The sequence below is a fragment of the Scophthalmus maximus genome, chromosome 18 (assembly GCF_022379125.1).
Source record: "Scophthalmus maximus strain ysfricsl-2021 chromosome 18, ASM2237912v1, whole genome shotgun sequence".
Lineage (NCBI taxonomy): Eukaryota > Metazoa > Chordata > Actinopteri > Pleuronectiformes > Scophthalmidae > Scophthalmus > Scophthalmus maximus.
Genome location: NC_061532.1, coordinates 964815 through 988676, shown reverse-complemented (window position 1 = coordinate 988676; position 23862 = coordinate 964815). Strand labels below are relative to the sequence as shown.

General features: G+C 41.3%; 1 protein-coding gene, 2 long non-coding RNA genes and 1 pseudogene across 3 annotated transcripts in view; 1 reads left to right on the top strand and 3 right to left on the bottom strand.

Moving 5' to 3' along the window:
* ncapd3 (non-SMC condensin II complex, subunit D3) overlaps positions 1–4046 on the bottom strand; it is a 35409-nt gene extending 31363 nt beyond the window's left edge. The window contains exons 1-2 of the mRNA XM_047328699.1: positions 3893–4046; positions 1154–1308 (exon numbers count right to left, since the gene is read on the bottom strand). Of these exons, the coding sequence (XP_047184655.1) occupies positions 1154–1308; positions 3893–3944 (207 nt within the window). The 5' untranslated portion in view covers positions 3945–4046. The remainder of the gene's footprint in view (positions 1–1153; positions 1309–3892) is intronic.
* An 11285-nt stretch (positions 4047–15331) lies between these two features.
* Positions 15332–15802, bottom strand: LOC118283714. The gene is made up of 3 exons (XR_004784648.2): positions 15700–15802; positions 15559–15624; positions 15332–15425 (listed from the first exon to the last, which is right to left on the bottom strand). It is a non-coding gene; the product is annotated as an uncharacterized LOC118283714 (long non-coding RNA).
* Positions 15803–17607: 1805 nt separating this feature from the next.
* Positions 17608–19148, top strand: LOC118290599 (annotated as a pseudogene).
* Positions 19149–19588: 440 nt separating this feature from the next.
* LOC124849597 lies at positions 19589–20969 on the bottom strand. Its single transcript, XR_007030109.1, has 3 exons — positions 20498–20969; positions 20145–20405; positions 19589–19708 (listed from the first exon to the last, which is right to left on the bottom strand). It is a non-coding gene; the product is annotated as an uncharacterized LOC124849597 (long non-coding RNA).
* Between the last annotated feature and the right edge of the window lie 2893 nt (positions 20970–23862).

Here is a 23862-nt window from a genome sequence, read left to right as displayed (position 1 = left end):
TGCTGAAAAACTAATCCCAACAAGTCTGTGAAAAGTCTCCAGTTAATCCAAAATGCTGCAGCATGAGTTCTGACAGGAACTAGAAAAAGAGATCATATTTCTCCAGTGTTAGCATTTCTGTAGTGGCTTCCTATAAAATTCAGAATTGAATTCAAATTCCTGCTCCACACCTACAAAGCCCTTAATAATCAGGCTCCATCATATTTTACAGAGGTCATAGTTCCATATTATCCCAATAGATCAGAGTGTGTAAGGGTAGAATGGGAGGCCGAGCCTTCAGCCACGAGGCTCCTCTCCTCTGGAACCAGGGAGGCAGACTCCCTCTCTACATTTAAAGTTAAACTTAAAAACCTTCCTCTTTGATAAGGATTATAGTAAGAGCTGCTCAGGTGTTTACTGAACCATCTCTTAGTTATGCTGCTATATACCATCTGTGTTTTGATTTGGCACTATACAAATAATATTGAACTGAATTGAACATGCGACGGAGCATTTCCACTTTGCAAGAGAACAAAACAGTATCTGAAAGGTTCTCGTGAGCATGCATTGCTCCACCTGCACAACTGTGGTTCGGTGAGCACTGGGCTGAGACGAACAAGAAATCACAACCAGACAGTTGCCCCCTTATTGGAGACTGGGGACAGGAGGCAGGACGGTGACTGACGCACACAGGGATGCACCGTGTTTGACTGCTCATGTGATCGTATTCTAACATGACAAACACATCACCCGCAGCTGATTTCTGCTGTATTAAGCAGTATTTCAGTTGAGTTGGTTTATTTTTTTTAAGTAAATTTGTAAAGAGTTTTGCACTTATTTAGATTTCTATATTCAAGTTAAGAAAAAAACTTTTAACAGTTAAAATATTACATTTCAAGTTCCAATTTGCCAATAAATAGTTATAAACTTATAGTTGCCTGTCAGTTTTGTACTCTTTTACTGGCACCATTTAGCGTCGGTATTGGAAAACACAATATATAACAACAATATCCAGCCCTACTAAGGACAAGCTGTAAAGTCAGTCTTAAAATTTACAGAATGGTTTGGAAAATGAGCAACTGTATGTAAAACATGCTTATCTTCCAGATAACAGTAAAAAAAATGCTTAACTGCCAGTATCACCCTGTAAATAATCCAGACAGATCAGTTTTACCTGTGATGTTCCGCCTCCATCAGCAGCATGTGTAAGTAAACACTGGTACAGGTTTCGGAATGCCTTTTCTCCACTACCTGCGAGTTTTTCTGCTATGGTGTCATCCAGTGGTTTTCTTTTCGTGAACTCCAAGTCCCAAACTGCATCCACCCAGGCTGAAATCACAACAGTTATCAGATTACCTGCAGTGATTGAACACCACAACAGACATGATTTCAGAACTTGGAGGACTCGGTTGGTAAATGTTTATTGGCAAAAAGTCCAATTCATCATTGCTCCATGTAAGAATTAGAGCCAGACTGATTTATCAGCAGATATGGGCCTATCACAGAAATATCAGCATTGGCGTATGTTTATCGATATGAAAACGTATTTTACAGAACATATAATGCAAAAAGCTTGTGGTGATTTAGAAATGGTCATCACGTAGTTTGTCCAGACTCAGTCTTGTTTAAAACATTGTCAGCACTGTCTGCAGCATGCAGCAGAGTACACGTCAGTGAGCAGACGATGGTGCTAACTAGTTTGTGAAATACATACCGTAAAGTTAATAAACAATGACCCCATAATTTTCCCTTTTCAATATAACTCTAATGTACGTAGCCACTAAGGGGACATGAGTATTAGTCTGGAACCTCTCAGTTCATTTTCGATTTCCAAGAGGCATTACCAACGGATGCCTGTTGGACAGACCTACAACCAGTGAGAGCAACGAATCATGTGACGTCTGTTGAGCATCGCGGAAATGTCAACACACTAGCGCAGAGAGGAGATGATGTGACGATGATTCCACAATGTCTGTGAACTAGTGTTGTTGTTTTCGTAGGAGAAATTCTCTCTGCGTCACGGAACAAACCCCGCCCATTATCACATAATCGGTTGTGATTGGACCGGCAAGTTTTCTGCCAGAGGAAATCAGTTCCCAATGGAGGAGATCCAGACTGAGTGTGGCAGATCAAATTAAATGAGCTCCCAGAAGAACAGAACAGCGTAGCATTACAATATCAACACACGGGAGGAAGTAACAAGTGTAGACTATATAGAAAAATGGACGTAGCCACCGGGTAAATTTTTCCAAAACAGCATGATGTTCATTTTGTAAATTGTGGTCTCATTTAACGTAAAATAGACAAATAAAGTCATGTATAAACTGGAGTTTGGATTAAATTAGTACAGTCGAATCTGTGCATGGTTGCAGTTGTAGGTGGGCGCTCAGTTGATGAGCTCAACTACACCTGTAACCATGCACCGATTGGAAAGACCAGCTGTCAATCAAGCTGTATCCACCCTACAAGGCTTTATCGTCTATTTCACTCCAAATGAGATGACATTTTACAAAATGAACATCATGCTGTATTGAAGAACACTTGAAACTAGTAATTAAGACCATAAACTGCTCAGGAAAATGTTTCCTGATGTTATAAATTAAGTGAGAAGTAGAGTCATTTTCTCATAGACTTCTGTAGAAACGGACTTCTTTTTGCACCCAGCTGGTTATTCCAGAGAATACAGGCTTCAGGCACTTCCGCATGGGCTTCATTTTCTGGACCCGGTGCCTACATCCATTCAATGGTTGCCAGTTGCTCCGCAGCCATAGCTAGCACTTCCTCAGCAGACACAGACAATAGCAAAATACCAACAACAATGTGAACAGGAATTCTGGTCAGGACACATTTGTCACAGTTCTGCCACCAGCGTCAGAGTCCTGTGTTCTGGTTGATACACTATGCATCTCCTCTTTTTTGCCTTGTCCCTTATCTGCTCCTCAAAACACCACTAACTCCTCAGTATGCTAAACTTAGTCAGTGTGTAAACGTCCTCTCATCTGAGCTCCTCAAAACCATATTCTCTGTGACATTTCCTAATTATTGGTGTCAATTGACCGATTGATTGATTTTTTTTTCATCTCCTTTGACCCTGATGAGGAAATACACCACAGTACATTGTGACAAGAAAGGCATTTATTATATTTTTGCACAGATAAGAAAGGTATATCGTGAGTTAATATGAATGTGGATACGTGGAATAGTTATAATCAAAACATAAACTTCTTGTGTATCAAGTGCATCATATCTAGGTCACTGTGGTTAAGTAAGTAGGTCTATAATACTAGTGTACATATGTTGGGTTTTTATCCGATTGCTGTCAAATATGAATATGAAATAAGAATTTCCAGTCAGTGTGCATACGCGCAGGTTGTCCTTAAGAGAGCCTCATAACTGCCTTTATGATAAAGTTAAGGGGGGGGGGGGGGGGGGGTCGTTGCACCAAACTCCCTCTATGAACTTGTCAATTTAACGTTAGTAGTTAAATCATTAAGTCGTGGTAGGTTCCAACGTGGCGCGAACGACTGAGCAGAACTACACACCTACACGCTTTACTTCGGCAAACAAATAACTGACACAGTTTACTTTGTCGAACTTTCATTTCACTAACTGATCCGCTTTTAGGAAAACACCGTAACCACCCAGCCTGTCACACCGCAGTGTGTTCGCCTCTGGCTGCCAACGTCAGGTCCACGGTCTGACGCTTCGTCTTCACTGAGCTTCCAAACCAGAAGGTACTGGCTACCTTGAAAAATGGGTTACTGCGATTCAGATTGCTCTTCTTCCCGTTCACCAGAGCGGAACACATAACCCGGGAATTAGCAACGTCGGAACCCAAAGGCCGCCACAAATATCTTGTAATTGAATGAAATAGAAAAGGGCTGCGTACAAAACACGCAAAATTCAATGTTACCTTCTGGTATTTCACGTAAGTTCAGAAAATCCAGTGCAGAGTTTAAGTCCATCTTGTTTACGCAGGGTCAGCCCGCCAGAATTGAAACGGCAGACGTTCACCGTTTGTAGTGATCTTCTTCTTGTTCTGTTGACATGTGCGGCAGATTGGATGCAGCTAAGGCGGGTTACTGCCATCTACTGGTCATGTATGATTCAAATCATTGATCAAGCCTTAGTAGAGCCAGGAATGTCTTGTAGTTCCTTGTTTCTCCATTAGGGGGCATTACGCGTACGTGGAAAACACAGATGGGGAAGAGCGGCAATCAGTCCCAAGTGTGTTGCATACGGGAGTAGCATACGAGCGTTGTTTGTTTGTTTCTATATATATATATATGTGTTGTTCAAGATGTATATGGATCTACGCAAACTTTATTTTGAATGGACCAATAATGGAAAATCAACACGTCTGAATGTGATGAATATGAATGAACTTTACAACTACACGAGGACACGCCATCTAGGCAAGCGCCCGTAGAGCAGCACTTGCAGGTACAGTTGATTAAATCTCAAGACACTACAAACACAGAATAATGACAAAATCAATTACAGCTTTTGTTATTTCACAATTATCCAAAATGTGTATTGATTTCTAAAAAAGTCCTGTCTGACAGCTTTATCCCTCTCTGCGTGTTAACTTACACATTCCATCGAGGCATGATTTACAGTTCCTGCCTCTCCATAGATGCATTTTCTATTTGGGTGTTTAACAACAATTGCTATAGCCCAAGATTAAATGCAGTGACCCAGTCTCTGCCTAGTTATTAAACCTCCACCCTCTTGCCCATTCTTGTATTTGATATGTATTTCGGTGTTGGCTGAATTACCCCCCCCCCCCCCAAAAAAAAACCCCTGACCCTGCCCTTTATTTCCCATTGGAAATTCCAACCTGCCTTTTATTTCCCTTCTCTCACTGTTTTTGCCATAATTTTGTTAGTCCTTTATGTATTAGGCTCTTACAGTCAACACTGTCATACAATTCTTTGAAAACTTTCCAAATTCCTTCTGGTTGACTGCTATTTTTCCTGCCAGCTTTGTCATTCCCCTGTACACCCACATGTTCTAGGAATAAGATTTTTAAAAAAAGGTATAAAAGGTGTTTCCCAACATGGATAAAACCTAACTTAGAGTTTTGCCTGGCCCCACTTTTCCAAGCCTTTGTGTCATTAGTGCTGTAGTAGAGTCTGAGAATTGAATTATGTTTCCTGGTTTGACTTGGTGTATTGCCACTGCTGTATTGACAATTCTATTGGCATATTGACATTGCTATGGAGCCCCCCTGGTGACGTACTTGGGAAAAATATTAATGCGTGGCCACAATTTAGTAATCTGTGGGAACGAGATAATTAAGTCGTGGCTGCGCATTAATGACTTGTGGGAATGCGATAATTATTGTAAGTCATCTCCTATGGAGAGACTGTTCATTGTTGCTTAAGCTGCTTGCAAACATGGACAGATGTGAATTAAATTCTTTAAACTCTGGCCCCTAGAGCCTTATTATTGGCGTAATATTGGACCATCATTATACCAGTGTGTCCTACAATGATTATTGTAAGTTATACACCGTGTTGGTCTTTTATTCTGCCCGTCGTCCGGACCGTAGACAGGGAGTAAGGAGGTAGTTTTGCAAGGGCCGAAGCTGTCTGCTTCACGGTATTTATTATTGAACATCAACTGTTACCTTCAGCTAGCATGCACACCCGACTTCTAGCTCTCTCTCTGTCTCTTGAGTCACTCTCTCGTCCCATGCACGTGCACACTACCCCTACTCCACGCACTGTTCCATTCACAACAGGAGTTACGCCCCTAATACAACAACCGCTGGCGTGTTCAAATCAGCAGAAAACAGCTTTTTAATATAGTTTGCATGGAGACAGCTGCAGCCCTAGTTAAAGTGCTTTATACTCTTGAATATAAAAGTATAATTGCCTTTATTCTTCAAAACTTCATAAACAGCATCACTCAAAACAGAGAACCATCCCGCCGCATCTGGAACTTGAATTAACTGGTGTGGCCATGATTTAATTATCACAGTTCTGACTCAAATGCCATATAAGCCCTCACACTGATGCTCAAATCTCAATGCAACATGTCATGCACCCAAATATATATATATATGTATATATAAATATCTCTTCCAGTAAATTATATATATATTTTTGAAAATATGACAAAATTCTGCTAAGGGCCCTCCTACCTGGCGCACGAGCCACACAGTTACACCTGACAACCCAGTTCTCCACTAATCCTCCTTCCTTTACAACAGTTTGCTCCATCTGTCAGTCTAAGAATGAATAGATCTATACAGAACAGAATGAGGTATAAACAAACAATATTTATTGACGATCAAGCATCTCCTCTACTGACATATTAAAGCAAAACAACTGTTAATGATAGATAATATTTATTATTAATGTTATCATCTCCATCAGGCCCATTCAAATTGGTTCCCCCAGATTTCCTAAAATACATTTTGATTGTAAAATACTATTTATACTTTGGCTTGATGATGATGTCTGAATACTTGATGGTTATTATTTACTGAGATGTGCATCCATATTGCCCTGCAGTGTGTCCTGCTCATCAACACTTTTAATTCAGTGTTTGAAAACAGCGAAAGTGGGCCATGGAGACACTGGTGCAGGCAAAGAAGAAAAAATGACAGCACTCTAACCCCTGCCCCTTACCACCCATATTCATCTTCTGCAGCAGATTGCACTATTAAAGTTGTGCTGTTGCACATTTCATGAGAGAAGTTGTCAGTCTCATTTCTTATATAGCATAATGTGACCATGTATAGAAAGATCCTTTACTTTACTTCACCAAGGTGCAAGACCCTTTTGTTTCCATAAGGATTATTAGGGCCCAAGCAAGAGGTGCGCAGACCCCGGTGCATGCATGCACCAGGGGCCGCTGCACCGAAGTGCATGGCCCTATTGTTTCCGTAAGGATTATAATTATTATAATTATTATTTTTCAGACGCGTTCGCTCATTCTGCAGGCTGTTCCCATATTTGAAAAGTCATGAAAATTGGCATACACGTCAGAAATTGCTCCCAGAGGCCTGGCGCTGGGTGTGTCCATGGGGCTCAATAGTGCCCCCTTATGTAATTTTGTGCGTTAGGGTGCATATTGTGATGGCTATGAATCGAAGGTGCTTGGTCTGATCTGTACGAAACTTCTCAGGTATGATAAAAGTCCTGCCCTCAACGCATCTCCATGGATATATTGACCATAGGTCATAGCGCCACCTACTGGGAACATATCATGAAAAATGGAACTTTTATATCCCCTGCCTCGCAGATTCACCCGATCTACCTCAAACTTGCTCAGAACAGTTATACACACTGGGAGATGTCACATAAAAAATAACTCAACCATATTTGGACATATCTTTACCAGATATCTCAGGAATGATAACTGTCCCGCCCTTAACAGATTCCAATGTCAATATTGGACACAGGTCATAGGGCCGTCTACTGGCAACAGAAAGTTTGAAATTCTACTTTTACATCCTCTGACTTGTAGGTTCACCGGATCCACCTCATATTTGGTCAGCGTAGTTGTGACACATGGCTGATGTTATACTGTGAAAATTTTGACCATGTGTCAAACGCTGTTGCCATGGTGACGCACTGTTCGTCATCAAATACGAAAAACATATTTGAGGCACTTATGATGCTTTGTGTCTCACGAAACTTGGCAGACATGTTGATATGTCCGATATGTCTCCGCGTCTGACCAGCTGTCCCGAAACTTGGCAGACGCGTCGAGAGCGGTGACCCGTGCGTCCCCGACGGCAAGAGTGCTCGGGCCCGCTCATTGCTGCTTGCAGCTTTAATTCTGCTTGATTTTTCTCTCAAAATGCATCAGATTGAAACTTTTAAATATGAAATATTCAAAATTTTCTTACGGGGGACCATGCCCCCGGACCCCCCTAGAGGGGGCGTATCCTTCTCACCTTTTTCACCCCTGACCCATTTTCATGCCTGGTGATATTTTAAGGATATATCAAGTTGAAATATTTTTTCATTTTGGTAATTGAATTTTCTGTTAAGTTACAAACAATGTCATGTGATTTATTTTATTTCAGTTAGCCTGAACTGTAAAACAATGCAAAAAAGCTGCAGTTGTACAACAACGTTTTGCGCAAAATTATTTTAAAAATAATTATTAAATATTTTTCAAACTGCAAAGCAGGACGGCTGTTTACAGGAGTCTGTCACATTTTTAATCTCTCTTGTTAGTGCCTAAGGAATTTTCCAATGTCAAACTCACTAACATAATCATTATATTACTACTCCTATAGACTAACACAACATTCAGCCCTGAGCTCATAAGATTTGACATAGAGGCTGTCAAATGTCCATTCTGTCACAGGGGGGTAACCTGACCTTATTGCTCATTTGCAGGGCCACCAGAGGTCCGATTTAAAATATGGTGGTAAGTCCATCTATATTATCACTTATCAATTTTTCTTTTTAAATAATTTAAATGGTCCCTGTTTTCACATATTATAAATTAATGTGTTATTTTTTTGGTTTGGGTTTTATCCATCTATTTTTCATCTCACATTCACCCTGTAAAAGTTTATTTTTTGCCAGAATGGGTGAAGATGCAAAGGCAGAAATCATGATTATTTTAAAGGAATGAGTTTTCAGAGTGTAGGCACAAAGCAGGGTTATGACAACACTAGCCGTTTTTTATTATGAATAAAGAGAATCTGTAAATATATGGAATATACTATATAAGGAAATAAATGCATTTTGAGTAACTGCACTCTTTCTTTCGCATGACATGTCTTTCCTGAGACGGCGGTGGTGTGTTGTCCTGCTGGAGAACTTTGGGCTGAAGGGGTATGATGCTGTTCTACAAAAATAATACTTATTTAAGTAAGTATTATCAAAAGGAATTTTGTGTAACACCTGACCAAAAATGTAATGCTCCAGTGTTTTAATTGCAGGTATGGGAGGAAGTTCGCCCATTTTACTGAAGAAGGCAAAGCAACCCTCCGAGACAATGTCCCACCTGTCTTCTGGTGAAAAGGGTAAAACAAAACATTTATTCCACAGTTTGTGAAACCTTACAGATGTATCAAAAGCCAAGTATTCTTCGTACAGATAGGTATACTACGGTAAGGAAATCGTGTCGCTCAGTCTGTTTATGAATCTCAACTGAACTAACTGGTCAACATCAACACGATGCTAACGACGTCAAAGGCACGTTGATTAAAGCGGCAAGCTATTTCCCTTAAAGTGACAGTAACCCGCTTAACTATTAGAGATAAAATACTAAACAAGATATAAACTGCACTCATTCTAACCTAAGCATGAACATGAACATGTCGCAGTGTAACTTGGCTCCCACTCACGTAAAAGGAGACATTCAAGCTGCAATGTGTTCAGTGCTACGTACTTCATGTATCTTTATGGCATGTGCAGTATATTTAGTATAGCACTGTCATTCTGAATCCAACCTGGATCCATTTTTGAAGTGGTTAACCTTTGCATATTAAACATGATCGCGCAATAATGATGTGTGGTCTACAGATACCATTGGACACTGAGGAGGATAATGCTTATAGCAAGAGTCCTTAAAGCTTTCCTTCTAAAGAGCTGGTTAGTATAAAGTTTATTGCATGTGGACAAACACAATGTCCACCATTCAGAGCTGTACACTCAGTTGTGTTGTGTGTATCCATTTAGGACAGTGATGTTACCATGGTCGAGATGCCATCAGCCTGAGTGAAAACACATCTGTCAAGACTCTTGTGGTAAGTAAGGAAGTGCTAATGTTTAAGGGAAGAAAATGACACACTTGTAGTATTTAACCGCAGTAATTTATTGATACGTGTTTAAGCATTTTATAATTTAATTTTAGGAAAGGGCCAAACAATCTCAGCACCAACGGCGAGAGCTCAGTGGCTTTTTAATAGACTTCATCACTGAGAACAGTGCCTACTGCAACATCTTGAAGTGAGTTGACAATGTTGAGTATCCTCCCTAATAAACTACATATTTGCAGAAAATCATCACAGGAAAAGTCATATCTCCTCTGGAAAAGAAAGAGTTCATGGACAAAGTGTTGTGCTTCTTGTCTGAAGTCTTTGAAAAAATACAGACACGGAGGATGTTTGCAGATCGTGTAGTGTCTTTTTGTCCATATATGGAATAAGAAGGGAATATGGGCTTACTTCTCTTCCTTTGGAATGTTATGCAAGGGGTCTTTCAAGGACCCTTACCACTCCTTTACTTGGCCTTGAAAGTTACACGTCTCACATAGCATAACTTGATTCGAACCAGGTGTTCCTTATCAAGCCAACGATGGGCCTATAAATGTAACCCCCAAGAAGAGTCGGGAGGGTTGTCCTTTTGGCCGGACACTCTCCAAGCTCTGCAGGGCTTGAATCGATACTGGTCTTTTTGTAATAAACCTTTATATACAATCAAGACGGTGTCGGCGGACTTCTCTTCAATACATCTTCACATCATCGGTACTTAGTATACAACAATCGGTTGGCATTCAACATGGATGTTCTTCTGTCAGAGGTGAGATATCACTGACACTGACACAGATTTGTAGACTACATATTTTATATTATTGCATATGTCTCCCTTCAACACATGGTCACAAAGCAGTACAATCTTATGTCATTTACCCATATCAAGTCTTGCTTAGTTGTCACCTGAAACATGGCACAAACTTCATAGATGTCTAAATTATACTATAACTGTTAAACGTGACTTAATGACACAAGCAACAATCCACGCTCTGGCAGCGGTGAAGTCTGTCTGACTCGACAAAGTGAAGGATCTGTATAAATGTGGACCTGAGTATGACTGGAGGTAAGCTGGAAACATTAGGAGAGTGTTCATACAATTTACATTCAAGTGGACAACCCCTGATGCTTGTGAATTTTTTTATTTACTTTAACTCAAAGGAGCTTTGGATTCAGAGGAGTTTTTAAACCGCCTTTGAGAGCCCTGAGTGGAGAGGCACAGAATCCAATTTGCTTGCATACCTTATTCTCAGTTCCCTCTTTCTCAGGCAACCTGCCTCTCTGCAGCAAAACACTTACTCTAAAATAACTATCCCCTACCTAATTAGGAAATTAAAGAAAATAATTAATTTATCATTCTCTGTAACTAATAATAATAAATTGACTGTCATTAAACTATTCATCTGATAGATCATGCTGTGGATCCTGTCCTTTAAGTGATTGCTGAGAGTCATCCTTGGGGAATTCATAATAACAGACGATGACCCGAAGCATATTGCAAAAGCAAACATAGTTTTTTAAGGCAATTGAGCATAAATTTCGCTTGTCCAAAAACAAACGGGAACTGAAGAAAGCTGCAGTAAAGGCCTAGCAGAGCACCACCAGAGACCTGATCTAATGAAATGTTCTAATATTTTAAGGTACTGGAATTTTGATTTCCTTAAAGGTTGGGTAGATGATTTAGAAAATCGCCACAAAATCCGACTTGCTTCCAACAGACCTCCGTCCCAAGCCCCTCCCCCCTCAACACATGAACGCGCACCGCTGCCTCAGTCTGAGTTTGACTGCATCGGAGGAGGAAGACATGAGCGGAGCACAACATGCTAACTGACGGCTCGTGGCTCATTCACAAGTAAGAAAACACCGGACATTATCATAATATAAATGTAAACAATGAACATGGCTATTGTCGGTGGGCACATTTGTCAAGCTAACATGTTAGTTAAATTTAGTTTAGTTTTAGTTTCAACCGTCACATTTAGATTTAACATTGATGTTAAATTTTTTACAAGGAAAGTAAATATCTAATATAATATACAAGTTCACAAACATTGCTGTAAATCTGGTCAAAATTCACCTCACTTTTTTATACGTTGTTTGTTGCTAAATGTGGCGAAACATGTTTGTCATTTTTTAAATCTTCTCTTGAAGGATGCTTCATCCTCTCACAATACTGACGGACTGCCTTTGACATGAGGGGGAGGTGGTGCCTTGCTTAATTTGCGGGGCGACTCTGGTCTCATCATTTGGTGCCCCTCCATTGGCTGGTGCCCCAGGGCACTCGCCCAATTCTATATATGGATAATCCGGGCTTGGCGGCCACAACTTAATTATTTGGTTCCCAAGAGTTATTAATGCAAAGAGTAGATCACTGACCCAGAATACAGAGACTGAACACAAGACTCGGGAGAGAGAGTCAATACTTCGAGCAGGCAGGTTGACCTCGCGGCTGAGGCTGGGGTTCAGACTGAGATGACTCCAGAGATGAATCTTGATAGAACAGGCAGTGGAGCAGACATGAGTGAAGAGTGATCCTTGTTTTGAGGTGGAATGATGCAGCAGGTCTGAGGCAGCTTGAAGGAGGTCTGGACAAAGACACTAGGAATAACTAGACTTGAAACTAACAAATAATCTACTGGCCAAGTTTCCACACTGGTTGACAAAAACGATCTGGCGAAGATGGGGAGTTCAGCCTGGCCTTCAGTACTGGTGAGGTGACTAGATGATGGGAAGCAGCTGCACTTGATGAGTGGCAGAGTCCCCAGTAATTAGAGTGGCCACGCCCCTTGACCTATATACACAGAAGGGAAAATAGACACAAGGAACTGGGAGATACTGCTGCTTCATAACAATTAATGCATGGCCCCAACTTAATTATTAAGTGCCCACAAGATGGCTAAAAAGTCTTTGGGTTCTGGCAAAAGCCATGGTGGAGCAACCCACAAGAAAATCTATCTACGACCTATGCTCTTTCACCCATGGAATTTATTATACTTTCCCTACAATTCCCTGCTTCCCTGAAACTCCTTGTGCTCCCCAAAAAACACTAAGCAGCTATTTAGGACTGAGAAGAGCTCTGTAGCTTAGAGTAGACCATGGGTCAGCAACCTTTTTGACATGCAGTGCCAGTTTGACATTTTCTCCATAAGCAACAATAAATAAAATATTGAGCTGAATTATGACAGTGACCAAACATTTCCAAAAGACCTGGAATTTTGTAATTTTCATATAGTCCACAATCATGCATCAGCATTTTAAAGATCTTTATTTTTGTTATAATTGCAACATGGGCTTACACATTATTATTACATATACCCTATCTTAAAACATTCCTTTCAGAAACTCAATCAAAAACATATTTTCCCTGTGAGAAAGTGTCAAAAACAGAGACTAAAATGCATAAAATAAAATAAAAATTGATTCTTATGATAATGCTGGAAAGATCCACATCAATTTTTTAAGACATGGACAGCTTTACAAAAAACATGTGAAGGCCATGCATACAGACCACTTGCAACAATATTTTAAAGATTTTCTTCTGTATTAAAGCTGCTGTTGGCAGGATTTGCGAAGTTAGTTTGAAAACACAGCGGTAGAGAAACGCCAAGCAACGACAAAACTCCCTGGCTCCTTTACCAGAAACTGCATATATGACAAAGACCACGAGCAAAAATGAGCTAAAAGAAGGAAACAGCTCGAGCAGATGTAAACATCGGAGCGGCTCCACAGAAGCAACGACACCGTCAGGGCTCACAAACGATGCGTTCTGCTTGACCGGTAATTATCTCTGTTTCATTTATCTTTTATTTTCCATATTATTGTCGCACTGTGACCGTGTGTTACTGTGCTGTTGAAATCAGGCTGCTAGTTGCTACTAGGGCTGGGACGACTCGAATAATTTGCATCGATGAGTCGCCCCAAACAACTAGATTAACTCTTGTCCCATAAAAAAACACGACCGGCTCTGGGTCGGCTTGGAAAGGTTTGGGAGCGAAGGTGGCTCGCGGCTCCGGCAGTAGCCTTACAGCGCCCTCTCGCCCGCTTCCCGGGGCCGTGGACTTGGTACTCACTGCGCCTTCCCTCTGCTGGCACTGTCCTCAGTGGGGTCTGCGGCGATGTCGGCAACCCACCGGACCCGTCTTGAAAAACGGACCAAGCAGTCTAACGCACACGCGAGGCAGAGGGCTCGCTACTCGAAACCCCGTGACGCAATGAAAGTGAGGGCCAGTGTTATGGCTCAACTGGTTTCCGATTTAACTGGTTCCCGTACCTAGCAGCTGCAGATGTTTTCCGCTTCAGTCAGCAGATTCGTCACTCATTCACAAACATATGACTGCCAATTTCCATGTCGCATCGGGTCGCATCTCATTTTGTCAAGTTCCCGATTTTATCAAGATTGTTTTCTCGACTGCGGCCACATTTACCACCCCATTACAGCCGCACACGACCGTACACTGACAGAAATATGTAACTCCGACTATATACTGTCAAAACACACATCGTTACTTGCTCACGCTGAGCCACAGGAAGAGGAAAAGAAAAGCAGGACTGAAGGCATGGACTTTACTGTCTCTCTACTTGCTTTTGTGCAACTATATTGGATGGTAAAATACAGACGCACCACCTCAAAATTTCCCATTACGTGCTCGTCAATACCGCGTTATTTAAGAGCTTTACACCATACTAAATTACCAAGACTACAATCATAACTTATCAGTTGTCAAGCATTTATTGCAAAAAATGGCTTTAAGGAGAAATAAAATTCCCAAAGGATTCAATCCCCTTACAGAGGAACACTATACTGAGTCCACAATGTGTAAACAATAATCAATAAATATTTCAATTAAATGTTTTTGAACTATTTTGACAATTTTTTTTTTATCTCAAGGCACTTCACATAGTAAGTTGGAGACCTCACTATATTACAGAGAAACCCAAAAGTTCCCACAATGAGCAAGCACTTGGCGACTGTGGAGAGAAAACAGGAAGAAATCTCTGGCAGAACCGGACTCAGTTATGGGCAGTCATCTGCCGCGATTGGTTGGGGTGGGAGGAGAGAGGAGAGGCAGGCAGAAAGAGGGGGAGAGGACCCCAGAGGAGAGATTCCTGGATGGCTAGTGTGATGACTGGACGTGAGCACTCAATGGTAGGTCAGCGGAAGCACAGGGTTAGCAGCTCGGAGTGGAGAGCTTCAGGCTGATAACCCCGCTCCATCTGCAGTGCACACAATGGTGAGCCCCCATCACTGAAAGAAGATGCTATATCTGAAATTGAAAGTGACCAGTCTTCAAGCTATTTCCCTCCTCATCTGAATGATAGCAGCCTCATCTGTATGGAAATCTAGCTTGCCACCAGTTATTATAAGCTCTGCAAACTACACAAAACACAGTACAATCAGTTACTTCCAATAGCTGTATTCAACAAAGGGTCAGTTGCCCTCATACCTTGCAGACAAATGGCCCACAGGATGTTGAGTCTTGCTGACAGGAATGGCTTATTTGATCACAAGTCCAACGTGAGATGTGGAGGCATTTGTGTCTCATGAACGCTCTGTGGAATAGCAGAATACTGTTGTTATTTGTAACCAAGAACCTTTAATGATATTACTACTGATTTATGAAACTTGCCTCGTCATATCCTTGCATTTTGTTATGTGGGCAGGAGTTTCACCAAAGGGGTCGATGTAAATTGAACGCTTCTCGTTTGGATAAATGACCTTCACAATATATGTGAAGTAATGTAGAGAGGATTGATTATCAGAGTAAATCATGATGCTAGGGTAACCCACACAAAGAGTCGGGACACCCCTACCTACATGTGATTATATGGTAGTGTACGTAAATTCTCACCACAAGTGTCCAGTGCCGATTGTCACAGACTGGGCCTATTAGGACATCATAGGCCATTGGGTCAAGCTGAAAACATACACACATAATGCATGAATACCTTTATGTATTCTTATCATGTATGCAAGGAATTTTTAGAGTCACCTTGTTTAATCCCCTGAATGATCCTTTCCACATTGCAGTCATTTGAAAGGAGTCAACAAGATAGTTATTTTTCCAGACTCCTCTTGACTCCTCACAATGGTGGCATGGATGAATGCATTCAAAACCTTAAGTGACAGTTGTGTGGAGTTATATATGTGAAAATATCTTAGCATGTAAATGAAAAGACTTATTGTATGCATTTACCTCACTCTCGACCTCCCTTCCGGGGGCCAGAATTTGCAGGTCTGCGGCAAATATTTTGTATGGCCCTACTTTGCTCCACAGCACACCTTGCCTTCCACCGGACCAGATGTCAGCTATTACTGAGAATTAGAATACATAGTTGTTCACAGAAGCTTAGTTTGTAATTTAATGCAGCATAAATCTGCAAATGTCCCCCCCAAATCCTACTGAGGCATATGAAATACTCCTGTGTGAATGCGTATGTCTTACAGTATCTTGTCACTAAAATTAAATTGTATTGACAGCTATACTTACATTCCTCCGGGGTGACTGGAATTGAGGGATTACAGCCAATTGTGTTGCACGACTTGAAAGTTGAGGATAAGGGGTCTGATTGGGGACTCAGTGAGAAAGTGGGGGATTGGGGAACCCCGGGACACATCGAGGGACTTGGCTGCTGTGCCAGAGGAGGAGTGGAAGTGGTGGCAATCCGTTTTGCTGGAATGCACGGTTGTGGTTCCACGTATTTCTTCAAATGATAAATGTTGATCTTTTCCATAGTGTTTCCTCTTGGTGTTTTCAGGTCAGCACTTTTTCCATCAATATTGATAATTATGAATGGTCCCAATAAATCAGCTTCTAATTTCCCACTCTCTCTTTGTTCCTGCCGAATATTTTCCGCAACACTTTGTCCCCAACCACAAACCTGTCATCCTCCCCCTTCCACAACTTCCTCTTCCGCACCCTCTGTTATCCCTGTGCAATATTGACCTCCACTTTCGCATGCACTTCTTTGAGGTTTGTCATTCGGCTGCATACTTCCTCATTTTTAATTAGGGTGTTGATGTTTTCATCACTTATCTGTAACGTTGGTGTAGGTAATTAACATGAGTATATTACAGCAGAGAAATAGATATGGTTGCCAGAGCAGCCCCTACTGCAGTAAACTGCAATCATACCTGCCACTTGTCTGGAATTTTAGAGGGATAACGGGCCTCCCTTCCATACATCAGGAAATATGGAGAATATTTAGTGGTTATTTGTTTTTGTTTTTTTCAAACACTGTAGGTATGATATAATTTTCCCAGTCGCTTGGATGGTCCTGCACCACTTTTTTCAAAGCCCTGAAAGTGAATACAAATTAGAATCACATATATACAATAACACACACACACACACACACACACACATATATACACAAAACAAACAAACACAGACTATATATACTGTATATATATATATATATATATATATATATATATATATATATATATATATATATATATATATATATACATTAATATAAAACAAACTGTAGAAAAGTGTATTTTCACCCTTGAATGGTTCCATTAAGCTTTTCCACCAAGCCATTGGTTTGCGGGTGATACGGTGCGCAGAGCTTCTGGCAATACCAAGCTTGGAACACAAGTCCTGGTTGATCTAGAACATATATGTCAAGCTCAAGGCCCGCGGGCCACATCCGGCCCGTCGTGCAATTATATCCGGCCCGCAAGATAATTTTATATAGATCTATTATTATGACCCGGCGACATGAAGCGCTGACAATACACAAACTACAGATCCCATAATGCAGTGCTTCAGTAACCAAGTAACGGACACTCGGATACCCGGGAACTTTCCCGCGTCAATCAAGTCAGCTTCTTTTGCGCTACAACCGGCTGCTACAACCCCGTTGAAAAGTTATTGCGAAGCTAGCCCCTCACAATGGCGAAGAGAAAAGTTGATTCTGAAAACAGAGCATTTCAAAACCGATGGGAGGCTGAGTACATGTTTACTGACATTGCTGGTAAACCTGTGTCTCATTTGTGGCTTTAATTAAGGAATTTAATATACGGCGGCACTACGAGACAAAACATCAGGAGCTGCAAAACCTGAATGCAGAGAAGATACAGAGAGTAAAAGAGTTAAAGAAGAATCTGAGATTTCAGCAGACGTTTTTCACCAGAGCGAAATCCCAAAGTGAAGCTGCTGTGAAAGCAAGTTTTATCGTGGCACAGGAGATAGCCAAATCAGCCCGTCCATTTACCGAGGGAGAGTTTCTGAAGAGCTGCATGATGAAGGTGTGCGATGTCTTGTGTCCAGAAAATAAGCAGATGTTTGCAAATGTAAGCCTGAGTAGAAATATGGTTGCTGATCGGATTTGTGAGATGGCCACTGATTTAAAAACACAGTTGAGTGAGAGAAGCAAAGACTTTACTGCATTTTCTCTTGCTGTTGATGAAAGTACCGACATGACGGAAACTGCACAGCTGGCCATTTTCATCCGTGGAGTGGACTCCAGTTTGTGTGTTACAGAGGAAATATTGGACATTAAATCGATGCATGGAACAACGACAGGAAAAGACATTTTTGAAAACGTATGTCAAAGCATAACTGACATGAAACTGCCCTGGGACAAACTAATTGGACTTACAACAGACGGAGCACCGGCGATGTGCAGTGAAAAAGTTGGACTGGTGGGAAGGATGCGAGCAAAGATGCAGGAGGAGAACTGTACTGGTGAGCTAACAGCGTATCACTGCATCATACACCAGGAAATGCTGTGTGGTAAAGTCCTAAAAATGGAGCATGTAATGAACACTGTAACGCAAACCGTAAACTTTATCCGAGCTAAAGGTTTAAATCACCAGCAATTTCAGTCTTTTATGCGGGAAATAGATTCAGAGTTTGCCGACATTCCTTATCATACAGAGGTGCGCTGGCTGAGTCGGGGAAAAGTTCTCAATAGAGTTTTTGAGCTCAGCAAGGAAATCTGTCAGTTCATGGACAGTAAAGGAAAAGACACCACAGTTTTGCGGGATGAAAAGTGGAAATGTGAGCTGGCGTTTCTGGCTGACGTAACAGCTCATCTCAACGTCTTGAACCTTCATCTCCAGGGACGTGACCGCATAATCACTGACATGTACGATGCGGTGAAGGCATTTAAAGTGAAGCTGCTCTTATGGGAGACACAAATGCGCCAGTCCAACTTGCCTCACTTCCCCTGTTGCCAAGTAATGTTTAACCAAGTCGGTGCAACGGTGTTCCCAAATATGCACTTTGCTGACAAACTGAGCGCACAACGCACTGAGTTCGCACGGCGCTTTGGTGACTTTGAAGCGCGAAAAGAGAATTTCGAGCTGCTTCGCAACCCGTTTGCCGTCGACGTGGAAACTGCTCCTGTACAGATTCAGATGGAGCTGATTGAGCTGCAGTGTAATGGGGCACAAAGATGCCAAACATCCTGCTCTGACAAAATGGCATAAGAACAAAGAAACGTTTTCATTTATTTTAACGTTTACTTAAAAGCACTATTATTTTAATTTTTTTCAGGGGTTTTTTGCAGCATGTTCATATTTCGAACTTGTATAATTATTGACAGGATATATTTTTATGGAGAGCAAAATACATTTTATTTTATTTAAAGTGCAAGTTTATTTATTCTGAAATAATATTCCTGTCTGTTTTATTCATATTCATGTTCAAACGTGTAGTTTAAGGGTGTTCAATAAATGTTTATCCTGTTCGGCCCGCGACCTGAGGTGTGCTTTGAGTTTTGGCCCCCTGTGCAATTGAGTTTGACACCCCTGATCTAGAATATGCATTGGATAAGACAATGAACACACATTGTTCTGTAACACCAAATTGATTTCCCAGAGTTGTTTCCAAAAATACAATAATCATCATGTCTCAGAATTCAGCTTACTTTATTGACGAATTCTTTACCGCAGTCAGTAAGGATTCGTTTAGGTGAACCATACTTATAGAAAAAATCCATTATGCACTCTGTCACTTCCTCAGCCTTTTTACTCTTCAGGGGATAGACCTCGTGTCACGGCTGAACAGGAAGCAGGACCCAAATGCAAAGGTGATGAAAAGATATTTAATAATAAAAGAAAACCAACTAAAGGTCTCCACAAAATGCAGCAAACAAAGGCAATCCAAACACTGGAGCCAGGGGGAAAAATGCAGAAACAGACGAGGGCAAATAGCAGGAACAGACAGGAACAGACCGGGCCAGACAACATGAAAAAACAGACGATCCAACAACAGACAAAGGGAAGCACAGAGACTAAATACACACAAGGAGGGCAGGGCAATTAGAACACAGGTGAGACACATTAGGAACAGGTGCAGACAATCACAGGGGCAGGACACAGGAAAAAACAAGACACCAGAAACAAGACACAGGACAGGAAGTGAAACAACACAATGAACTAATTCAAAATAAAACAGGAAATGAGAACACAAGATCATGACACCTCGAGCCATTTAGTGAAGTAGTCCACCATGACACAAATGTATATGTTTCCATTGTTGGAGCACTTTAACTTCCCAACAAGGTCCATCCCAACAAGTTCAAATGGCTTTGAAACCTTAAATGCAAACCAAAGTATAATATCAGCTAAGAATTCCATGTTAAATGTGTAATATTTAATAACATGATTCACCTCTATCGGTTTATACTGAGTTTTCTCCTTTATTGTGGCCCTCTTTTTTTGACAGTCATCACATTGGGAAATCTAATTAAGTCAAACAATTGAGAACAGTCAAGTATGATATATTTATATATTTCCACAAAATCCACATAAATATTTAGAAATAATTTACTTACCCATTTTGTGATGTCTGCTTTCATTCCTGGCCAGTAATAGCGTTTAATAATTGCATGCATTGTCTTTTCCACTCCACAGTGTGCCCCGATCGCACTGGCGTGAAACTCCACAAATAAATTGTTTGCTTCTTCTGGAGTACGAATGACTTTTGCAAGGTGATGCTGCTGTTCATCGAGATTTCTGTGGCACAGATAATATAATTCCCCTTCTAGGGATTACATTGCAATGAACATTTGAAATGATATTTGAAAATTCATTAACATTATTAATGCAGTCCTGTTGCCTTACTTATTAACTGGTAACCCTCAGCCTTTCTTTTAAGAACATAGCATTGATTTTTGTTGAATTTTGGAGCATAGATGTTGTTCATCTTTAAATCTACAATCTCCTTCACTTTGACAGGGTCCATAGTAGCTTCCTTTACTTGTATTTAAATTCTTTGTGAAATAATCAAGGCGCAAAGGACCTGAAGCCTGCTCCATTCCCCTTTTATAGTCATGTGCCAGATGTTGTGAATTTGCCTCCTTGATGGCTTGATTCATTAGAAAACATGACAGTAGGCATGTTTGGATATTTTCTAAAATAAGCCGAGTCACCAGTTATTTTAGTAAGCCCAAACTTACTATCCAATATAGTTGCACAAAAGCAAGTAGCGAGACAGTGAAGTCCATGCCTTCAGTCCTGCTTTTCTTTTCCTCTTCCTGTGGCTCAGCGTGAGCAAGTAACGATGTGTGTTTTGACGGTATATAGTCGGAGTTAGATCGTTACAGTTTACAAGTATTTATTTCTGTCAGTGTACGGTCGTTTGCGGCTGTAATGGGGTGGTAAGTGTGGCCACAGTGTCGAGAAAACAATCTTGATAAAATCGGGAACTTCCTGAGTGAAGCCGAGAGGTAATCATTTGATTCAGGTGAATCCAAATCAAACTGTTCCCCGGAGGATGAAATCATCTATCAATATGTGATGGACAACAAGTAGTAGTACGAGCTGGCGTGGCTCACGGAGAGTGTCACGGACTTTACGTTTAGGGGTTTTTGCTGTGGTGAGATCGAATCCAACTCCATGCGATCTTTTTAGTTTTTTATTTTCTTCACTGTATTTTTTCATCGTTGCCTGTTAATTAGTGCTTCCCTATACGATAATTTTCGCCGATGGACAAATGATATGCGACCCAATGCGACATGGAAATTGGCAGTCATATGTTTGTGAATGAGTGACGAATCTGCTGACTGAAGCGGAAAACATCTGCAGCTGCTAGGTACGGGAACCAGTTAAATCGGAAACCAGTTGGGCCATAACACCGGCCCCACGGGGCTCCGAGCGCACCACCGGCACACATACTTGTGTTGCTTTTCTCCACAAATGCTGACTTTGCTGGGGGGACAGCTGAGGAAAGAATATTCAACACACCTACTGTATTTTATTCAAGTGCAAAATAAAACTTGAGAATATTGCATCATTGTGTACTTTGATCTAATTGTTATGCTTTTCTTAGAGATACTGCATAGGTAGTACTGAGCCAGTGAATCTGATTACCCCAAATTAATATGATAGTAATGCCTAGAATTGATTCAAAAAGTATATTGATAAATAAATTAAGTAATCTTCCCATTGTTGTATATTTATGCAATGAGAAACCAATCACCTTCAAAATACACTTTGTTGCAAAGCAAATAATAAGGTTGCATAAATATTAAAACGTAACGTTGAAATAAATAAATGAAATGAAAAAAATATATATTGCACAGTATTTACATACAGTCTGAAGCTAAACCATCTTGGGATGAAACTAGTGCAAGGGACCAACTGGCTCATCACATGAAGATCAGCTGTGTCTTCGGGTGTCGGGCTAACACGCCGACCTCTGCCCCGTCTCCCACGGTCGCTGCCCGGTGCTCCTCGTAGGCGACTCCCTCTTCTCCTCGCTCCACTGCTCGTCGAAGCAGCCGTGTTCACTTCCTCATTGGAGTCCAGTGTAGCAGTCTCAAAGCTCTAATAATGTTATAAAATATAGATAAAAGCGTCAGTCATCTTGCAAAGCAACAAATGATGTATGTGAAGATAAAGCTGTTCATTTACAGGCCTACCATGTAACACTGCAGTAGCTAACGTGCTAGCTAACGCTAGGTACGTAAACAAGCTAATATAAACTGATTTACAGTCGCCCACGTTCAAAAACACTGACGCTGTTGTTTTCACAAAAAGTCACAGGTAATAACGTGAGGCAACGGTAACTAAAAAACGTGTTAGCTTCAGGTTTGCGTCTTACCGGTGGAAACGTTATGTTACGTAACTTGCCAGGCTTCGGTTGCCATGGTAGCATGCACAGCAGGCTGGGAGGAGCTGTGGAGGAGAAACCGAAGTGCAGCGGAGAGACAGGGGGAGGGAGCAGAGAGGGAGGGGGAGGGAGAAGGAGAAGGAGTCGTTGGATTTTGAATTCTGTCCCCACTTCTCTCAATCTTGCCGACTACAGCTTTAATCACAACATAGGTTTACAAGTTACTAATGTATCCCATTTCAGAACACTGCTTTCAATAACTCATTTAAACATATTTGCACTGGGAGGAAATGTCAAAAACAGAATAAAGTGAGAAAAAAAATGAGCATAAGAACGTTATCATACCCATGACACATGCAAATCAACATTGTTTGTAATGACAAGGGTTAACAGCTATACTAAAATCATGTGTAGGACTAGGCTACAACAAATAAACAGATGCCTACCAGTCAGTGTGATCCCTGACCCTGCTTGGCTTGGCTGAGCTCCAATATCTGGGGGTTTTAGTATGGATTTTAAGCTGCACACATGCCTCAGAGTGCTCTGTCATGAAACGACGGCGGGAAGGGCTGAGCACGTATTTCCTGTGTGAGAATATCTGCTCACAGAGGTATGTCAACCCCAAGACTGACAGCAGAGCCAGCGCAACGTTCCGAAGACAGTTCAACTTCTCTGGTGCAGATGCCCAGCAGGCAAGGATGCAGGCTCCGTGATCTTTGACTGCTGTGGTTTCCAGTTGTTTCCGTATCTGTGCAAACTTATTCACCCACAGTGTTGAGCTCTTCAGCGCAATCAGCTGCATTTCCATATCCTGTGTATCCAACCAGTCTGTCAGGGATGAATTCAGTTCATGTCCATCAAAGCTTTCGGGCTTGATCAGGAAAGAGAACATGGGTCCGAACCTCTTAAAGTCCCCAAATCTCTTGTGCATGTATGCGCATATTTCAACAGTGCTGATGTTGCGCTGGGAGGACAGCTCCCTTAAGTGTCGGAAGTAGCGGAAAGTGGAGGTAGCAATATCACTTGAAAATACTGCTAACTTGCCGACAAAAGCCGTCCATGTGTCGAACATGTCCAAAACAATTA